Source organism: Oncorhynchus keta, chromosome 23, assembly GCF_023373465.1.
Source record: "Oncorhynchus keta strain PuntledgeMale-10-30-2019 chromosome 23, Oket_V2, whole genome shotgun sequence".
Taxonomy (NCBI): Eukaryota; Metazoa; Chordata; class Actinopteri; order Salmoniformes; family Salmonidae; genus Oncorhynchus; species Oncorhynchus keta.
This window is the reverse complement of record NC_068443.1, coordinates 42,740,964-42,756,888: the sequence shown is the minus strand read 5'-3', so window position 1 is coordinate 42,756,888 and position 15,925 is coordinate 42,740,964. Positions and strand designations below refer to the sequence as shown.

Sequence of the window (15,925 nt, the reverse complement as noted above, 5' to 3'; positions counted from 1 at the left end):
ACTCATGATGTTGCAGATGTCTGCTTCAAATGAGGCTAGAGTCTAAACACCAAGGCTTCTGCAGTTGGGAAAGCTTTGATGGTGTCATCAGCTAGCGAAATAAAGAATGTGCTCATCTTGCTCCATGCACTCATGGAGCCAATAAGCACAAGTTCTGTTTTAGTGCAATCAATTTTTTAGGAAGTTCAACTGCATCCATCTCTTAATTGCATCTAAACGGTTTGTCAGTTTGGTTGTTACGCTCTCAGTGTCCACTTTTGTCCTCATGTACACTGACTGTACAAAACATTAGGAACATCATCCTAATATTGAGTTGTACCCCCTTTTGCCCTCAGAATAACCTCGATTCATCGGGCATGGACTCGACAAGGTCTCGAAACCATTCAACTTGACACAACTCTCTTTTTAGGGCTGTCTCTGTACTGTGCCATGCATGGAAGCTGAACTAGAAGGGTTCATGCAGGTTGTTGGTAGAAAGTTACAGTAGTTATGTAGCTGTATTGAGACCACACTTTCAAGGACCTTTGATGGACAGGGCAGGTGGAAATTAATATGTAATTGCTTCAGGTGTCCAGTCCAGGTCTTTTCAAGGTTGGTGTAATGGAGGCAGTTTTCAGGGAATTAGGCACAGTGCCTGAATTAACAAAGTGATTTACACTACCGGTCAAAAGTTTTAGAACATCTACTCATTCAAGGGTTTTTCTTTATTTTGACTATTTTCTACACTGTAGAACAATAGTAAAGACATCCAAACTCTGAAATAAAATATATGGAATCATATAGTAACCAAAAGGTGTTAAACAAATCAAAATATATTTTTTAAAGTAGCCACCCTTTCCCTTGATAACAGCGTTGCGCACTCTTGGCATTCTCTCAACCAGCTACACCTGGAATGATTTTCCAAAAGTCTTGAAGGAGTTCCCACATATGCGGAGCACTTGTTGGCTGCTTTTCCTTCACTCTGCGGTCCAACTCATCCCAAACCATCTCAATTGGGTTGAGGTCAGGTGATTGTGGAGGCCAGGTCATCTGATGCAGCACTCCATCACACTCCTTCTTGGTCAAATAGCCCTTACACAGCCTGGAGATGTGTTGGGTCATTGTTCTGTTGAAAAACATATGACAGTCCCACTAAGCCCAAACCAGATGGGATGGCGTATCGCTGCAGAATGCTGTGGTAGCCATGCTGGTTAAGTGTGCCTTGAATTCTAAATAAATCACAGACAGTGTTACCAGCAAAGCACCCCCACACCATAACACCTCCTCCTCCATGCTTTATGGTGGGAAATACACATGCAGAGATCATCCGTTCACCCACAAAGATGGGAACCAAATATCTCCAATTTGGACTCCAGACCAAAGGTCAAATTTCCACCGGTCTAATGTCCATTGCTCATGTTTCTTGGCCCAAGCAAGTCTCTTCTTATTATTGGTGTCCTTTAGTAGTGGTTTCTTTGCAGCAATTTGACCATGGAGGCCTGATTTACACAGTCTCCTCTGAACAGTTGAAGTTGAGATGTGTCTGTTACTTGAACTCTGAAGCATTTATTTGGGCTACAATTTCTGAGGCTGGTAACTAATGAACTTATCCTCTGCAGCAGAGGTAACTCTGCTGTTTCATCATAGCGCTTGAAGGTTTTTGCGACTGCACTTGTTCATTGAAATGCATTCCAGATGACTACCTTATGAAGCTGGTTGAGATAATGCCAAGAGTGTGCAAAGCTGCCATCAAGGCAAAGGTTGACTATTTGAAGAATCTCAAATATAAAATAACACTTTTTTTGGTTGCTACATGATTCCATGTGTTATTTAATAGTTTGTCTTCACTATTATCCTACAATGTAGAAAATAGTACAAATAAAGAAAAATCCTTGAATGAGTAGGTGTTCTAAACCTTTGGACCAGTAGTGTATGATTTTGGTTATAGTTTAACTGAGAAGAGAGGGTTTGGATTTTATGAGCGCTGTGGGAATAGGGTTCAAGGGTCAGATATTTGACTTCATATTTTTTTTTTTCAATTTAAGATACAGATGTTGGAGGTGTCAATGAGAATTTGTTGAAACTGCAGCTGGGAGGCTCAGTATGAAGCAGAGGAGCAGGTCCCAAGCAAGGGGTCATTTGTACAGTACATGTCCTTGATTTTGGATGGGAAAAGGTCAAGGAAATGCTTGGATTGCTCAATGGAAGAGTTATCTGGGGGTGTAACATTTCTTTCCAACAGAAAATAGAATTCTGGGGTTCCCCTTTCCATTTGAAATGAGATTGGTATAGTATAACTTCAGTGCCTCTTTGTATGCCGTCCAATGATATGGCAGTTAGGTTTGTTTTCCTCCATATTCTTTTCAATTCACACTCAGCAGCAGCATGTAGATATCTCCAGAGTTTTTAACGTGGCAGTGATTATCAATAACTGTGCACAGTCCCCTGGTTATATTGTTCAACTGCCATTTCGAGTGAGGATGAGGGAAGTAATTGCACGTCAGATAATGCTCCTGTAAGTGAGTGGGAGTGACTGATATCCTTCCAGAATCTGAAATCTGTCTCTTTTTAAACAGTGCTGGTATTGGGATGGAGACAGTCAAGAGAAGGGCCCTAATTGTCAGATAAGCCCAACCCAGGTAGCACATTTGGTTCCTTGGAATTTGTGCGAACGTACGTTTTTAGTTTCCCCATTGGTTCTGGGGTTGAAGCCATATGCTTCCTGAGCAGTAAACGGAATGTTTTCAAACGTTCTGAGAACGGAAGTGAAAACGTTGCTTGTTCTTGGAACATACATTTTTAGGTTGTTGGGAGGTTCTAAGAACATTTTTACTATGGTTCCATGAAAGTTTTTTTCTGGGAGGTTTTATTAACGTTCCGAGAATGGAAAACATAGCATGCCATGTTTTTTTTTTTTACTCATACAAAGCTGTTAATTTTAGTCTATTCAAACAGATCCCATTTCAAAGGAAACAGGCACTTAATAAGATCAGGTGTGGCCAATTAGTAAGCATGGCCAACCCACCTGAACACTCTTAACAAGATAAAGGATAGGGAGAGTTTTGTTGAGGCTGAGAACGGAATGTATGTTTAATTAACATTCTTAAAACGTTCTTTGAACGTTACTAATGTTTTCTTGTGGTTTTTATGAAAAATTATCTTAATGTTCTGAGAACATTACTTTAAATAGAACCATTAGGAAACCTGTAGAAACGTTATGCTAAAGTACTGAAATTCCCACAGAAGAACGTTGTTCCTAATATTCTCTGAACAATTTGACAACATTACTTTATATAGAACCATGAGGAAACGTTATGCTGAAGCACTGAAATTCCCACCTAAGAAACATATGGTTCTCAGAACATTATGTGCTAGCTGGGAAGTCAACTGACTGGTTTTATATTATTCATTCATAATACTGTGAATATATAGTTTCAGACATATTGTTGCATTTTTTTTTTCTGGTTTGTGCAAAATTGTTAAGAATAATATAAAACCAGTCTGCACACCACCAAAGTGAATTGGGTTTGGTCTTGCCTCTTGGTTGACAGTGTTGGGGGATGGGTAATGTATTGATGCTTGAGCACCAAATCAAATTTGTTTCTATTTGTCTTTGGTACTTATTTTTTTATATTTATGAGTCTTATTTTTGTACATATTTTTATATTGATATAGTTTTAAATGTCATGATTATTTATTTGAGTTGTTCCAAATGTCTGAATAAAATTTACAGGTAGTGCAGAATGGTGCTTTTGGCGGGGGAGCATACAAACTAGAACCGCCACTGCGTACAACATTTCTGCATGCGCCATTTCTGAAAAGTCCGCGCACAATACGAACATATTGAGATGTATAAAGGCACGTCATACCACGTTCATTACATTACAACTCCACCTGGAAAAAGATTCCTGTCTAAATTATTTTAGAATCTAAAAAGAGAAGGGATTTTCGCTCCTCTCACTAATGGTTGCATACTTGTTTATATGGTTGTCCTGTTTGGACTTTTATTTGTAATTAATCAGCTTTTCATCATATCCCCCATTTGCACAAAATACTTACTTGCCAGCTTGCGGTAGCCGACACTACCAGCAGATGTGTATATGCACGGTCTAAATTTTACAGGGAGGCGAGCACATTCTCATGTCAAATTGCATCCTGCCTAAGAACAGCCCTTAGACGTAGTATATTGGCCATATACCACAGCTCCTCGGGCCTTATTGATTAAATATCCATGAGGAGTCCTCTATCTCTATGACAATATATGGGCATTATGATCCTATTGATAATTACTTGAGTGGTGCCAGCTGTGGGCAAACCCAACCCATGGAAACTGTTACCCTACCCTTCATTCCATGACATACCATTAAAAAAAAACTTTATGACCAAAATGATCCTATTGACACTTTGTAGTCAGTGTTGACACCAGAATAAATGTCTGACTCATATCGATGCCACAGGCCATTTTCAAAATGAAAAGTTGCTTTCTAGGGACAGTCGCTCTTTAAATAAAACGTTTTTAAAAGACATTCAAAACAAGGCATGGTTTTAGAATAGACTTTTACTATTCCACCTCCTGTGGCTGAGCATTGTGCTGAAAGCCAAGGGGCACGGCCTGGTGAAGTAGCATGTAATAATTTGGCTGTTGCCAAGTCCCAAATAAATAGCTGTTTGAATTTGGGATGGCGCCAACTTCTTCAGTGTAGAATTTGTCATTGTCAAAACAAAATCACCCTGTCACAGTTTGAGTGCTCATCACTGAACGGTTCAGTACGGTTTGGTTTCTTTTTCCTCATTAGAATACCTCCATTTTAAGTAGGCCACAAAACCCTTTCCACGTATAAAACAATGGTGCCAAGAACGGAAGTTGTTCTTTTTGTAGAGCTGTAGTTTCACTGTCGTAACCGGGACAACCGCTACCAGATGTGGTGAGTGAGCGTGTGGCACAGGAACCACCCACACTTCTCTCTTTCACATCTACCTCAAATCATCCCCGGCCTGCACGAACCACTGTACCCAAGCATTTTCAACCATCTATGAGCTCAATGCAAGAGGGTCCTTTTTCACCGACATGTATTGCTACATACAAGCTAATGTCAGCATCTTACAAAATGTCTCAAATTTAGAACGTTGCCACACACACACACACACACACACACACACACACACACACACACACACACACACACACACACACACACACACACACACACACACACACACACACACACACACACACACACACACAAAGAATGACAACAGTGGGAAGTTAGACGCGGAAGACAGGGGTTTATGTATACAATTAGGAATTTGAATAGTAAAAAAAAAAAAAATACGTATTAGGTTGCTTCTGCACCACAAGACATTTTCAAAATGTGACCACATCTTTCTTTACTGAGAGCTGCACACTCAGATCCTCCACCTTGGGAATCCACGACAGTGAGAGCGGAAGAGGGGAGGAAAAGAGAGACAGAGTCAGAGAGAGAGAGAGAGAGACACACACACACACACATATCTACACTACAATCAAGTACTAAAACAGCTTGTTAGTGGTGGCTGGAAGAAACAGATCCGCACCCAAAAAAACTGTTCAGTACAAACGATTCACTGATCAAGAGCACCAATTAAAACGCGTCACAGTACTAACATTGTAGGGGGGAAAAAGGGCCAGTGCTGCTGCTTTTGGAGAAGAGGTTTTTGTTATCCCACAGAGAAAGTCATGCAGGCCGGTTGCTAACGGTGATGTCCATGTTCCGTCTTTGTCTGAAGTGTCAACAAACATTACGCCCCCACCCACACACACACACACACAGAGAGAAAGAAAATGGCATTTTTCCAGTAACCTTCAGAAACAAATGGCACAGGCAGGCAACACGTACAGGCAGACAAACACACAGACACAAAGGCAGACTGTCCATATAGCAAACCCACATTTGTACACCAAGCATTGTGTTTCGTGTAGCGGTATCGGTTGTGTTTCCTTTTGGCTTGTCATGACATTGATGTTACTCTGCTGCAATTCATTAGGCTTGTAAATGTCAATTATACATTTCATAGGTCCCCTATCATCAGTGGAATTTTAATTCAGTAAAATCCCTCTCAGTAAAATCCCATTTTTTCCCTCTTTGTAAAGAAATAACTAGGAGTATCATATGTATTCAATTGGTGGGCATGTGTTGAGCACAGAAAAATCACAATAACGTAGCTTACAATCTTGTTAGCGAAAATATTATTTTTCTCTAGTTTGAACTTTCCATCAACTCTAACTTGAGTATTGAATATTTGACAATTGGCTTATCCTATCCACAAGAGTTTGGGATGCTAAAAATACTAATTCTACACAACTTTTATTCTTGTTATTTAAATCCCCTCTGGGCGCCCAATCAAACGCAGCAAGTCGGGCTGTCATTTTGTTCCAACATGACCACCGTCTGGACCACAAATTCTTAGTTGGGCCTTGCAAGTTCCAAAAGCATCAAAGGGAAGTTCAGGTTTAAAAAAAAAAGAAAAGTGCATTTTCTTTTGCTAAAATAAAATGAGGAGCCCCATTTCACACAAGAAGTCATATTTAAATATCAAAAATGTATTCTACTAAAAATGATTTAATTGAATTCAGATTGAAAATAGATATCATACACATTTATACTTAAAAGATATACAGTTAGCTCTAAAAGTATTTGGATAGTGACAATTTTCGTTGTTGTTATGGCTCTGTATTCCAGCACTTTGGATTGGAAATTATAGAATGACTATGACGTTAAAGGGCAGACTGTCAGCTTTAACATGAGGGTATTTTCACCCATATCGGGGGAACCGTTCAGAAATTAGAGCACTTTTTGTACACAGTCCCCCCGTGTTAGGGGACCAAAAGTATAGAGACAAATTCACTTATGTGTGTCTTAAAGTAGTTAAACATTTAGTATTTGGTCGCATATTCGTTGCATGGAATGACTAAATCAAGCTTGTTGAGTGCATTTGCTGTTGGTTTCAGATTTGTTTCAGATTATTTTGCGCCCAACAGAAGTTAATGGTAAATAATGTATTGTCATTTTGGAGTCACTTTTTATTGTAAATAGAAATCAAATGTTTCTAAACACTTGTACATTAATGTGGATGCTACCATGATTACGGATATTCCTGAATGAATTCTAAATAATGACGAGTGAGAAAGTTAGACGCACAAATATCATACCTCCCCCTGCCCCAAAAAACGACTAACCTCCCGTTATTGTAATGGTGAGAGCTTAGCATGTCTTCGGGGTATGATATTTGTGCATCTGTCTCTCACTCATCATTATTCACGAATCATTCAGGACTATCCGTAATCATTGCGTGCTCGGAATACGGGACCAAAGACTAAATGTTTAACTACTTTAATACACATAAGTGAATTTGTCCCAATACATTTGTTCCCCAAAAATGGTGAGACTACGTCCAAAAAGTGCTGTAAATTTTTCAACGGTTCCCCCGATATGGATGAAAATAGCCTCAAATTAAAGCTGACAGTCTGCACTAACTTCACAGACATTGTATCGTTTCTAAATCCAAAGTGCTGGAGTACAGAGCCAAAACAACAACAAATGTATCAATATCCCAATACTTCTGGAGCCTCACTGTATATACATTACATGTGTCTAGGTAAAAGAGCATGAACCTTGGCAGCCATATACAGGGCAAGCCTGAGCTGGAGTGAAATGTAATGAAACCAATTCCTACCAGACAGTAGTGTGGCCTGATGCTTCATTCACAAACACACAAACAAACAAAACCACACACTAAGTCTTCAAAAGTCTAAATGGGTCCCACTATCATACGTTCCCCCGTAGATCAGCATCCACCATCTTTAAAGGTCCCCCTGAAAATGAAAGACCGATAAGGATTAGTGAAATAACAGAGGTGTCCACTGTGGGAGAAAATAATTCTGTTGATTAGAGCCTAAACGTAAAACAGCATTACTATACTTTTGCGAAGGGGTGAGCTCTTCACTACAAGGACATTGTTTAGTTCATGTATTTTTTGCTTATTTACTGGACAAACCAAGTTGTATGCAGAATCCCTTTCATTTGAACAGTTCATCATTCCATGCAATTAATACTATAGCTACAATGTCAATTGCACAGAATTTGCATCGTTGGAAACGTAGGGCAGGGGTTCCCAAACATTTTTGCTTTGTGACCCACCAATTGAGGTGTCGTGAGTCGCGACCTACCATAAGGGTTGAGCGGTAATTTTTTTGTTTTTTTAGACACACAGATCAAAGAATAAGAAAAAAAAAAAGATAGAATTGTAGGAAATTGGTTTGGAAATTGCTATGTATTTTGGCAAGGCTGGCGTTCTCACGCTCAAAACATTACAACATGAAATGGGGGCTAAATTGTCTAGCTTTTATTTTGCGGATTGTAAATTCTCAAAGATTGGGTCCATTATCTTTGCTACATAGTTTTAGTCATTTTAAGTTCACACTGAAAATGTTCTCCTATCCCGAAAATGTTTTTTAACATTTTTAATATCAATGTCGTCCCGCGACTCACCTGGACCCCTGTCGCCCACGTAGGGGGTGTTCTCGGTGCTGGTCTGGATGGAGCTGGATATGTTCAAGTCGCGTCGAGGACAATTTTAGCATTTTAGCTAACCCTTTCTCTAACCTTAACCAATTTGCCGAACCTGCCACGTTAATTCTCCTAACCTGCTACGAAAAGTCACTTCTGTTAGTCAAAACCGCCAGGCCTGCCCCTGAGAACCACGTGGGTTCCAAATAACGTGATACTCCGTCAATTCTTCCTTCTTCCTTAATTGGTTGGTTAATTGAGTGGATGTTTGAATACAGGCCTCTGACCTAATTATTAAAGGAACCGCTTTTAACAACAGGTGTGTCATTATTTGAGAGATCCGTGTGACTACCTATACAAAAGCCATTAAACAAGCACCAACCATTTCATCAAATCACCACAATTACACATTGCCAATGCTAAAACTACAGCTACGTGTACCACCTCGTTTCATCCTTCGTACCCCAGAGAGAGTTGCTCATGCTAACCTGCAGTGTGAGGGTGTCCTCAGCCTCTCAGAGGCCCGCGGAGCCACAGAGAGACGGGTCCTCCTGCAGGGCCAGCGTCTGGTTGACAAAACTCAGCATGCCCGTCAGGGAGCTCATGTCCATCTCCTCCTGGGTCTCCTGCCTGAGGGGGGACTCTCTCTCCTCCCTCTCCTCCGACATTTTGTCCACCATGTAGGTGAGGGGGTTGAAGGAGAGGTCTGAGGCAGAGGTGGCCTCCAGTCGGCTGAGGCCCTGCCAGCTGTGGTCAGGCTGGTACGGTGTGGGGGACATGAAGGAGGTGTCCCAGGGGAGGTGCTGACCCAGGGCTTCCCGTAACGTGGCCTTCAGGTTCTGAGGGAGATCAAGGGAGGAGTCCACACTGCTGCACTCCACGGGCCAGTCTGGAGTGTGGGTTTGGGGTGGGCGAGGAGGGGAGTGGTGTTGTATGTGGTGGGGTGAAGGGGAACGGGTGTGAGAGTGAGTGGGTGGTGGAGAAGGGTGGGAGAGTTTGTGAGGGGAGTGGGTGTGAGTGGGTGGGGAGAAGCAGGTGTGTTTATGAGGAGAGTGGGTGCATGAGTGAGTGTGTGGGGGAGAATGGTGGTGTGTGTGAGGGGGCGGAGGGGATGAGGGCAGGGTGATCTCTGGGTGAAGGTGGAACGTGGCGTGGTGGAGCTCTGTAGCTCTCTCCAGACTGGAAATTCTGGCCTGTAGGCGGGTGACTTCGGACTCCTGAAGGGATGAGAAGAGTCAGTCATTCAGTAGCTAGGATTGATTTTTTTCCACCAGAGGTGTTTCCATCAATCAACCTGACTTGTTGCGGATAAAAGGCTGTGTGTGACAACGTAGGTCACATTAAAAGCACTTACACGCGTAATTTCCGAATAAAAAAACTAAACAAAAACAACAGAAGTTTAACTTTTCGTCACATTTTCAACCGATGGTTTTGTGACACAAACTGTTGGGATAAATAGCAAATTTGCCCAATCTGGTTTTGAGGCATGCTCTCTAGACAAGGGGCAGGTTATATGGTGGGGTCATTTTATTTGATAATTGGCAGCCAATCACCTATCATCATGTCACAAGCATTCAAATAATGGTCTACCTTCGATATGTAATGAAAATGTGCATGATCACCGTGCACTGAACCATGTGAAATGCATCATAACTCATTTAACCTGGCTATTAAGGTTGAATGCTTTTCCACGTCATGGTGGTAGGCCTACAACGTCACATATCAGGCCTACAACGTCACATATCAGGTCTACAACGTCACATACCAGGCCTACAACGTCACATACCAGGCCTACAACGTCACATATCAGGCCTACAACGTCACATATCATTGCGTGACTCCAAGTTTACTTCCATATGATGGTTATCACATGAATATTTGTGTATAAATGTGTTTCCACCGCAAATTGTCGCGTAATCCATTTCCAAATCCAAATTCTCCTTGTCCAGCGGATTTGATTCTGTCAACATTAGGACATTGTCATTATAAATGGCCTGTTGTGACTTCTTTTTTTTATCCGTCAGGTCATTCATCCGCATGAAATGGATGGATAGAAACCTGGTTACTGACAATGAGGTAAAACTATCAGCTAGGCCAATAGTTAATAACATCAAATGAAATAAAGGCGCACCAGAAGAATTGAATTTTTAAATCTAGGAACCAAAGTGTTGGTCAGTGTTTCCCAGGCGGACCCTAATCACATTTGAATAGAAGCTGCCCTGACTCCTTCACCATTTCTTAATACCTTGTAGAATGAGGCAATTTTATCTCTCTAAAAATATCCTCCATCTTGGAGGAAGACAGCACAATGAAACTGGAGTATATGTTCATGCCCAGTAAGGGGGGGGGGGACACATTCACTAGCCCAGTCCCAGGCCTACGGTACTCTACCTTGATGAGCAGGGCCTCGCGGGCGCTCTGCAGGCTGGTCTGGGTGGCGTGGAGCTGGGCCTGCAGGTGGGCCGCCTGGGTCCTGGTCAGCTCTAGCTGCAGCTGGCTCTGCTGCAGTCTGGAGGCCAGGTGCTCCTGGGAGCTCCGCAGGCTGCAGCTCATCTGCTCCGACACCTTCAGGAGCTGGCCCCGCGTCTGCTGCAGGGAATAGAGCTGGGGGAGGGGCAGCAGAGAAAGGAGGAAGGAGGAGAGCGAAGTTAGAAGCGCGTACTGTAGGAACTTTAGCAGTTATTGCATGTGTAAAACGACTGGTGATTAGGGAAATGACGAGAAACAAAGAAGTGAAAGAGGGACTGGGGAAGAGATTGATGAGGTGATATATACAGTAGTGCCCTCAAAAACTCAACTCTGGACCTCGAAGCCAGTTCCACTGCGTCTCCCCCATTGTTCACATGAGACACCAGGTGGGTGATGCTAATTATCAGGTGGGAACAGAAAAACAGCAGGCTTCGGACCTCGTAGAATAAACCCTGCAGTAGAGGACGACAGAAACGGAAGAACAGTGGAGAAAGAGGAAGATGGGAGTGTGAGAGAGAAAGAGAAGAACAGACAGAGAGATGGACAGAGGCTGCATAGACATCCACAGTTCCTGGGGCCCCGTTGCACCTCTTTGCTGTGCTGTTCCCTCTCCTGCTCCAGCTCCTGCTGTAGGGAGGAGATGGTGACTTGCAGTCTGGCTTCCCCCTGGACCCAGCGGCCCTCCCTGGCAGACAGCTTCTCCTCTAGACTCCTCACCTGCGCCTCCTATATGAGACCCAACAACACAGTTAAGGTCATCATCTGGCCATAGAAGAATGAACAGAAATACCACAATTTGTTATTATGGATAAACAGCAAGAATACATGGATTTATTAGGGGCATTTTACAGACAACCAAAACGAAGGTTTCACCTTTTCCCTGGCATGTTGAGTGATGCTGTCCAGCTCTTCGGTCAGGCTCTCGCAGCGAGTCTGTGTGTCCCGCAGCTCTTGCGTTGTTCTCTGCAGCTCCTCCCGACACACACTCAGGTTCTGGCCCTGCTCCAGAGAGTCCTGGAGCAAAAGGTCAAAGGTTAAAATCAGACGGAGCCTAGACGGTCAGTCCATAGATTTAAAAAAACATTTTTTTTTTAGAGCATTTACTTTATGGATTACTCCAAATAGACATTAAAGATTGTCCAGGGTTCATTCTGTGGTTCATTCAAAAAGGTTCCCGGAAAGGGAACACTAAACAATGCATGATAGTCCATTATGAGGTTATCGATCCAGAGACATCTTGCCAATTGCTATATAGCTTCTAAGTTGAATGCTGTCGGTGGTATTTATTCAACGTCTCTGTTCAACCATCTCTCTGTCCCTCCATGAGAATAATGATACCATAAGTATCACCCATCTTTTCCGTACTTCAACGTAAAGCCTCCATCTATCAACAGATCCATTCATCGCCTCGTCCCACCATACCTTCTCGGAATCCTCCTTCCCTTGTAGTTGTGCCTTTAGCAGGTCTAACCTCTCACTCAAAAACGCCACCTGGGGAGGCAAAACACGAGGCGATAAGTCAACTACAGTACTTCAGCTATAACACTATAGCAGAACGGAGAGTACTTGTAACGGGAATATGCTTTTCCAGGGGCAACAAATGACTCCCGAATTACACAGATTGAAGAATAGAGGTATGTGTGTAATTTACCCGTTTGTCCCGGGCTTTGACCTCTCCCTCTCTCTGGTCCAGAGTCTGCTGTAGGGCCTGAACCTTCTTGTCCATCTCCACCTTATGGTCTCTGATGGCCACGTCCAACTGGCCCAGCTGAGGAAGAGGGAGACACGCATATGGAGAGAAGCTCTGGATTTCTTCGCATTCCACTCATTAAAGACTATGACCATATTCAAGTGGAATAAACCTCATATGGCACGCCATGAAATGTTGCCTCGGTTTAGTGTGTGTGTGTGTGTGTACGTACCAGCTGTGCTCTCTGCTGGAGCTCCCCCTGTCTCTCCTTCAATGCTGTGTCCATGTCCAACACCTCGTGGTTCCTCTCCTCCAACTCCCTCTGGCTTTCCCTGCAGTGCACACGCAGACAGTGAAATCACTGTACACCAGGGGCCTATTTCACACAGAAGATCTCAACAGCTGATCGCAGCTGTGTAGCAGGCATTTTGTTTCACACACACACACACACACACACACACACACACACACACACACACACACACACACACACACACACACACACACACACACACACACACACACACACACACACACACACACACACACACACACACACACACACACGGGACTCAAAGGAAAACTACTTGAGACTAACGCAGCGATATTGTGCGTGTTTGAGATCAGTGGTTTGGACTTCAATGTAGTTGATGTGAAAATCCCCTTGCATCCCAAATAACTACTCATTGTGTGGTCAAGACTGGTGATTCTGCGCCATGCCTTGCTCAAAATGACCCCCCCAACATACTTTCTTTTTTACATACATTTCTTACATACATTTCTACATTTCATACTTTTACATACATTTCTTGAATTATATTGCATCAGTGGCTGAGGTTCAGCAATGTAGCTGCTCAATAGGGTTTACAGATCAGGTGTTACAGTTCCTGTTGTATGTTTGAATGACAGTGAGAGATAATCCACTTGTAAAACTGCCAAAGCTTCACAATAATACCTAGCCATTACATTCACCTAATTAGAACGTGCCCTTAGACAGTTTGTGACACCGTCATATTGGCTGGCTGGTGGCATGCCATTTGGGTCCAAAGCGACTTACAGGGGACAGTTGTGTATTTAGACAACGATGTTCACCAGAAATTAACTGGTTGGTATCAGATGGAGGGTTTTAATCCATAGCAGACAGATACGAGTGGTATTATAACTCCTGTTCTGTGTTCCTATTTACACAAAGAGATCATGTGAATAAAATTATTTTACGACTCCCGTGGGCGCTTGGTATCCGTGTGGGCCGTGTGTGTGTGTGTGCCACCAAAGTAAACTGCAGTTTGTTCACTGACTGCAACAAAACCTCAAAACACGACACAATTTATTATGAAAATAATACATTTCAACAAAATAATAAGAGCATGATACATATTATGAATACCAGAGGCTAACTCAGCCAGGGGCTAGCTCAGCCAGGGGCTAGCTCAGCCAGGGGCTAGGTCAGCCAGGGGCTAGCTCAGCCAGGGGCTAGGTCAGCCAGGGGCTAGGTCAGCCAGGGGCTAGGTCAGCCAGGGGCTAGGTCAGCCAGGGGCTAGCTCAGCCTCAGCCAGAGGGGTCAGCCAGAGGATAGGTCAGCCAGGGGCTCAGCCAGGGGCTAGCTCAGCCAGGGGCTAGCTCAGCCAGGGGCTAGGTCAGCCAGGGGCTAGCTCAGCCAGGGGCTAGGTCAGCCAGGGGCTAGCTCAGCCAGGGGCTAGGTCAGCCAGGGGCTAGGTCAGCCAGGGGCTAGGTCAGCCAGGGGCTAGCTCAGCCAGGGGCTAGGTCAGCCAGGGGCTAGCTCAGCCAGGGGCTAGGTCAGCCAGGGGCTAGGTCAGCCAGGGGCTAGGTCAGCCAGGGGCTAGGTCAGCCAGAGGCTAACTACACATAGCTAGCCTATTCTCTTCAAACAGAGGCTTTCCCTCGATGATGAGCTCACATCAGGTTTTAGTGCAAAGAAAAGTTACGTTATTTAACATTGCAACTAATGCTCAACAAACACAAATGTGCACAGTACATAATATTTACTTAAATATTTCTAGACATATTACATAATATATTATATTTACTAATTATATAATAAAAAGTGACAGTTAAAGACGAAAAAGGTCACCCAAAATCAATTATTCTTAAACCTGACCAAAGAACGTCTAAACATATGACTTTTGATTTCAGTCTTCCCAAATCGCCCGTCAACGAGGTCTCAGACACAAATCCACAGACCTCGACCGGTCAGTGGTTGCCATGGTTACACGGTCCGTTGAAAGCGTGTGTGACTTCCGGCGTGTGGGCAGGGCTTCTTCAATGATATGAAGATCTTTACCTTCAAAACGGCTCTGCAAAAATTACTTGGATTTTTATTTATGTGTTCCGAGTTTATTTTGTTTCGGAAGCATTTCCTAAAGATTTGAGGGGAGACGTGTTCTGTTCAGCAGAGCAACAAATGGACAACCCCGGTCAAGGCCCCTCCCCCCGTCGGGAGGTTGGCAGAGAGAGGCTCACCTGAGCTCGGCCGACAATTTCTCCAGTGATGTCTGTCGTTCGTCTGCGCTGACCTGCGTGTGCTGTAACAGCTCTCTCAGCTCCTGTAGGTTCTCTAGGGTGTTGTGCATCTCACCGCGCACCCCCTGTAGCTGTCCCTCCAGAGTCTCCGCCCGCTGCACAGAGTTCCGCCTGTCCTCCTCGCAGCGGTGGAGCTTCTCCTCCAAGTCCACAACTGCAGGGGGGAGGAGGAGGGGAGAAAGGGCTTCCACGATGACTATAGATGTGGTAGAGAGGTCAGTGGAATACAGACCGTGGCGGATATATACAGTAATCATGAAAAATCGAAATAAAATTGGCCCCAACTTTGATTGAATCAATGAAGAATTGAAGAAAGAACAGAAACTAAAATAATCTCCAACCCCCCCCCAGTGTGTTTTACCCGCGTCATTCTTCTTCTCCAGTAGGCCCTGGGTCTGCTGCAGGGTCTCCTCCATGCAGCTGAGCTGGGAGGACTTCATGCTGGCGTCCTTCCGCAGCCTTTGCAGCTCCTGCTCCATGGATGACAGCTCCCCACGACACCGATTCATCTCAGACGACAGCTGACTGGAATACACACACGCACGCAGTTAGCATACAAGTATCCTAACACGGACAAGATACATGTACAGATGACATGCAGAGATTCACACCCTGCACTCACACACATCCTAGACACCCTCCATCTGGCCCCTACCGAACTGTGCACAAATGTGCCCGCATTAGGAATCCTCTCAGCAAC

At 43.8% G+C, this 15,925-nt stretch overlaps 1 protein-coding gene and 1 long non-coding RNA gene across 3 annotated transcripts in view; one reads left to right on the top strand and one right to left on the bottom strand.

The window, feature by feature from the left end:
• Nucleotides 1-6,306: 6,306 nt before the first annotated feature.
• ccdc18 (coiled-coil domain containing 18) overlaps nucleotides 6,307-15,925 on the bottom strand; it is a 36,435-nt gene continuing 26,816 nt past the window's right edge. For both annotated transcript variants that reach the window (XM_035800544.2, XM_035800546.2), the window contains exons 18-27: nucleotides 15,587-15,750; nucleotides 15,166-15,379; nucleotides 12,917-13,016; nucleotides 12,646-12,762; nucleotides 12,417-12,485; nucleotides 11,868-12,008; nucleotides 11,583-11,720; nucleotides 10,917-11,129; nucleotides 9,014-9,742; nucleotides 6,307-7,831 (exon numbers count right to left, since the gene is read on the bottom strand). In XM_035800544.2, the coding sequence (XP_035656437.1) occupies nucleotides 9,041-9,742; nucleotides 10,917-11,129; nucleotides 11,583-11,720; nucleotides 11,868-12,008; nucleotides 12,417-12,485; nucleotides 12,646-12,762; nucleotides 12,917-13,016; nucleotides 15,166-15,379; nucleotides 15,587-15,750 (1,858 nt within the window). In that variant the 3' untranslated portion in view covers nucleotides 6,307-7,831; nucleotides 9,014-9,040. The remainder of the gene's footprint in view (nucleotides 7,832-9,013; nucleotides 9,743-10,916; nucleotides 11,130-11,582; nucleotides 11,721-11,867; nucleotides 12,009-12,416; nucleotides 12,486-12,645; nucleotides 12,763-12,916; nucleotides 13,017-15,165; nucleotides 15,380-15,586; nucleotides 15,751-15,925) is intronic.
• On the top strand, nucleotides 13,767-14,744 carry LOC127911063 (uncharacterized). The gene is made up of 3 exons (XR_008077512.1): nucleotides 13,767-14,209; nucleotides 14,289-14,448; nucleotides 14,481-14,744. It is a non-coding gene; the product is annotated as an uncharacterized LOC127911063 (long non-coding RNA).